This window comes from Triticum dicoccoides, chromosome 3B (assembly GCF_002162155.2).
Source record: "Triticum dicoccoides isolate Atlit2015 ecotype Zavitan chromosome 3B, WEW_v2.0, whole genome shotgun sequence".
Lineage (NCBI taxonomy): Eukaryota > Viridiplantae > Streptophyta > Magnoliopsida > Poales > Poaceae > Triticum > Triticum dicoccoides.
In genome coordinates this window covers 38,713,049-38,717,295 of record NC_041385.1, presented here as the reverse complement: position 1 = coordinate 38,717,295, position 4,247 = coordinate 38,713,049, and the positions used below count along the sequence as shown (strand labels likewise).

Sequence of the window (4,247 nt, the reverse complement as noted above, 5' to 3'; positions counted from 1 at the left end):
CACACAGCCGCGGCCGCCCCGTCGCTGCCCCGACGCAGTCGCCCCGAATCGTGCAGCGCTGCCACCGCCCCCACACACAGCCGCGGCTGCCCCGTCGCGGCCCCAACGCAGCCGGCCTGAATCGTGCAGCGCTGCCGCCGACCCGATTCAACCGCCCCCCACTAATTTTTAAATATCCATTTTTCATGATCTATTGAAGTTGGAGTTTTACATCTCCAGTATGCATCATCTATTGAAGTTGTCTCTTTTTTGGAGATGTAAAATTCTACATCTTCAAATTTGCATTGTTTTTTATTGGAGATGCTCTCAATGGTTGTTGAAACACATGCTTTCTTTGCTTACACACACTTGCACGTAGACGTACCTATCAGGATGACCTTGTTGCTGGATTTCTTCCCATCTGCGAACATAGAAAAGGTCAATATACATGCGCATGCACAATGTCATCAACAAAGCAAGTGACCAAATTATATATTTGCGAGACTAATCAACGAATTAGGTCCCGATGGGAGACTAATTAATCTGACACTGATGCATTTGTACTGTGCTAAGGACATACATGCGTTTGTCGGACTAATTGACAGGCCTAGCAGCGTCACTGATTAGGTAAGAGCTGTTAAACGACGACTTGCTAGTTGAATGGATCGGTTCGACAGGAAATCTTACCGGCCGGGACAAGAAATCGGACGGCAGATCGAACGCGCTAACTTTGATTAGTTACCGTCGTGTTCACACGATCGACACGTAGGCATGCATGACGAAACGACCACAATATGCAAAGCATGCAAGTAACGGTCATACTCTAGACACACGACACATAGGCATGCACGAAGAAACGACGGTCACAATATTCGAAACAAATCACGGTCATCTTTCCGGACACATGCTAGCTGCCAAGGAGGAGGACGTGGAGTTCATACTCGAAACGTACGTCATTAGTCGAGTTGATTGACTTGAACCTTGTGTACGTACGTACGTACTTTGCGATGCATGCTCAGAGCATGTAGACACATGCTAGCTGCCGAGGAGCAGGACGTGGAGTTCCAACTACTTGCGGCTAGAGCATACGGTTTTAGGTAGGACCTAACACGGAACCCATTGGCTGTTTGGCCAGAATACTGTTTGTGTTTTAGATACGATGAGATCCATCATCGACAATGACAGGCGCAGGCGCTGACCCAGGAGCCAAGTCCAAGCTAGCTAAGCTAAGGGCGTTCAGCACGTCGTTTCGGTAGCACGGCTACTGTTGCTGGTCAACCGGGGGAACCTTGTCCTAAAAGTTTAGCCAGCTACCCATATCACATGGAAACATTGACTCGCTCAAACATTTTTTATGTGGGAGGGTCTAAATCGAGCAAGAAATCTTCATTTTCTAAATTGATAATCTTGATTGCGTTTTCTTATCCAGGACCAATTTACTCCTATTTGTTATGCATTTTAGAAATTATCAAGCACCCTCCAAAGCTAAGAATACCACATAGGTTTTGCAAGTCGCGACCATTATGATCTTCAAAATAAACTAATTCAAACAAAATTTGTACCTTTTTACTTGTAGTTAATCTCGGCTTACATTCATGGCAGATCTATGTACATGCCTCTACATCAAAACGAGAAGCTAATCGAGATAGTATTAATTGTGAAACTAAATAATACCAGTTTCAAAACATGAGGTGTAGTTTGACTATCCAAATTCATACTGCAACTAATAATTATTTTAGTAATATAGTTTATCTTGCATAAAATAGACATCATTACATTCATATTTAAAAAACCCCATGTATGATTAGATTTACTAAGACGTATGTAATAAAAAAAATCACAAACTTGGACAAAAGCAATATATAGTTTGTATTTAGTAAAATAAAACTCTGGACAAAGTGTTGAAAATACTATGAATTAAAATAAAACTAGACTTAGTTGCACTAGACGTTATTTTGTTGGAAGTCGGGAGGGCGTGTGCTTACCGCATCTCGCCGGTCGCGATGAGCCGTCGGCGCAAACGCACGCGAACGCCTCGGCGTCGGAGTCGTACCCGCACTGGCCGCCGCTAGCGCCGCACGTGCCGCAGTCCCCGGCCGGCGCCCTCCACTGCAGAAGGTACCCTTCCCTCAGCAGCCGCGGGTACTCCACCCCAGCGCTGGCGCCCGGCGACGTGGACCCGGCCACCGGCACCACGGCGTAGTCGCACCCGGCAGCCACGGCCCTCGCGTCGGTGGTGTTGTACCGCGCGTCGAGCCGAACCACGGCAGTCGTCCCGGGGCAGATGACGTCGACGAACCCGGCCGCCGCGGGGTTCGTGCAGTTGAAGAGGAAGAGGAGCTGGCGGTTGGCGGCGCTGGCGGAGAAGGGCGCGAGGCTGAGGCTGGCGGAGACGTCGATCTTGGGCACGGGGCAGCCGGCGTCGTCCGTCTGCACGTTGTCGTTGGCCACGACCACGGCGCGGTCGGCGTAGGAGACGCTGAGGAGCTTGTACCCGCCGCGGAAGGAGCGGGCCAGCGACGCGCGCCCGCCGCGGCAGTCCACCTGGAACGCCGACGGGCCGCACGGCGCGGGCTGGGCGGCGTCCGTGAGCCAGAACGGGTACTGGATGGTCACGTTACCGCAAGCCTTTGGCGAACACGTCGCCACGGCCGCAGCCGCCGGCGTGGTCAATTGGTGCAGCAGCAAGCATGTCGCTGCTAGGACGGAGAGGAGCGCTCGTAGATGCATCGCGACGTACGTTCGATCGATCGACCCGTGTGTGGGTGGTGGCCGCGGTGTTCCGTTGCGTGGAAGAAGGAACGTACGTAGGGTGTGTTGGTATATACGGATGTAGCTAGATAGATAGGGGATGGAGAAGAGGTAAACGGGGAGTGTTCATTTGACTCGTGTTTCCTAATGTGGTATCGCGTTGTCACTTTATTTCGTGGACTTGTCTATGCTTCCGTGTGTGAGACGCCCGAGTTGATTGATTTTAGTTCGTGGGTGCTGATTAATAATAACGTCATGCTTTACGTGATGCTTGCGTCGGGAGATTGGGACTGGCAACGGTAGGTGAGCGCGCACCTTCGTCAAAGTCGACTTCAAAAAATTGGAGCGGCAAATGGGAAATGGCTATTCGACGAACCTGTTCGGATGGTGCTATCTTATCAAGTTTATATATTGGAATGGCAAATCAATATGTGGTTGGATGGTTAGAAGGACAGTGATATATATCTCTTGCCCATCACAGTTCAAGTACTTCACATTGGTGCTCACATGGATTTTGCCTGCACTGCATGTATGTCATAGTTAGGCCTGGCTGAGAAAAAACAGGCTAAAAACCAATATATGCATGTTAGATTGATTGTCTGCATTCCCTTTAACCTGGATAGGGCGCAACGAAACGCAGACTGTTTGGTTGCCGGCTTGTTCGAGCGAAAACAAAAGCCATGGTGCTTAGTTACATGCAACGCATGTTGTCTGATAATCTCCTCATGGAGGTGGTGAGGTTACCAACATACTAGCAGTAAGCGGCTTGTTCTAGCAGTATGTTTGCAGTAGCGGCCCGTTTTTGGTCATTTTTTCCTTCCTGGTTTGGTTTTTCTCCTTGTTTATTATTTTTGAATATTTTTTAAATAATTTTATGTACTATAATAGAATTATATATGTGGTGAACATATTCTGAGCATACGATGAAAATTTTAATATTATTTGATGAACTTTTTAGTATTGTATGATGAACTTTTTTTAATATAGAATGAACATTTAAAAACTATTAATATATGTGTTGAACAATTTCAGCGTACACAAAGAACATTTTGTAATATACGCTGAAATTATTTTTTTATACACTGAACATTTGTGCAATATACGCTGAAATTTTTTAAAACAATGTGGATGTTATTATTATTCGTTGAACAATTTTAATTTGAGACGAACCATTTATAATGCATGGCGAAATTATTACAATATACCACAATTATTTTCTTAATATACAATGAACAACACACTAAACTTTTTATAATACATGAAAATTTTGGGGAACGTAGCAGAAATTCAAAATATTCTACGCATCACCAAGATCAATCTATGGAGATTCTAGCAACAAGAGAGGGAGAGGATGAGCATCTTCATACCCTTGAAGATCGCTAAGCCGAAGCATTACAAGAACGCGGTTGATGGAGTCGTACTCGCGGCGATTCAAATCGCGGAAGATCCGATCTAGCGCCGGACGGACGGCGCCTCCGCGTTCAACACACGTACAGCCCGGGGACGTCTCCTCCTTC

General features: G+C 46.9%; 1 protein-coding gene across 2 annotated transcripts in view; it reads right to left on the bottom strand.

Annotated features, from left to right (window-relative positions):
• LOC119274578 (LEAF RUST 10 DISEASE-RESISTANCE LOCUS RECEPTOR-LIKE PROTEIN KINASE-like 2.4) overlaps positions 1–2,822 on the bottom strand; it is a 5,917-nt gene extending 3,095 nt beyond the window's left edge. For both annotated transcript variants that reach the window (XM_037555287.1, XM_037555288.1), the window contains exons 1-2: positions 1,965–2,822; positions 365–400 (exon numbers count right to left, since the gene is read on the bottom strand). In XM_037555287.1, coding sequence (XP_037411184.1) covers positions 365–400; positions 1,965–2,709 — 781 coding nt within the window. In that variant the 5' untranslated portion in view covers positions 2,710–2,822. The remainder of the gene's footprint in view (positions 1–364; positions 401–1,964) is intronic.
• Between the last annotated feature and the right edge of the window lie 1,425 nt (positions 2,823–4,247).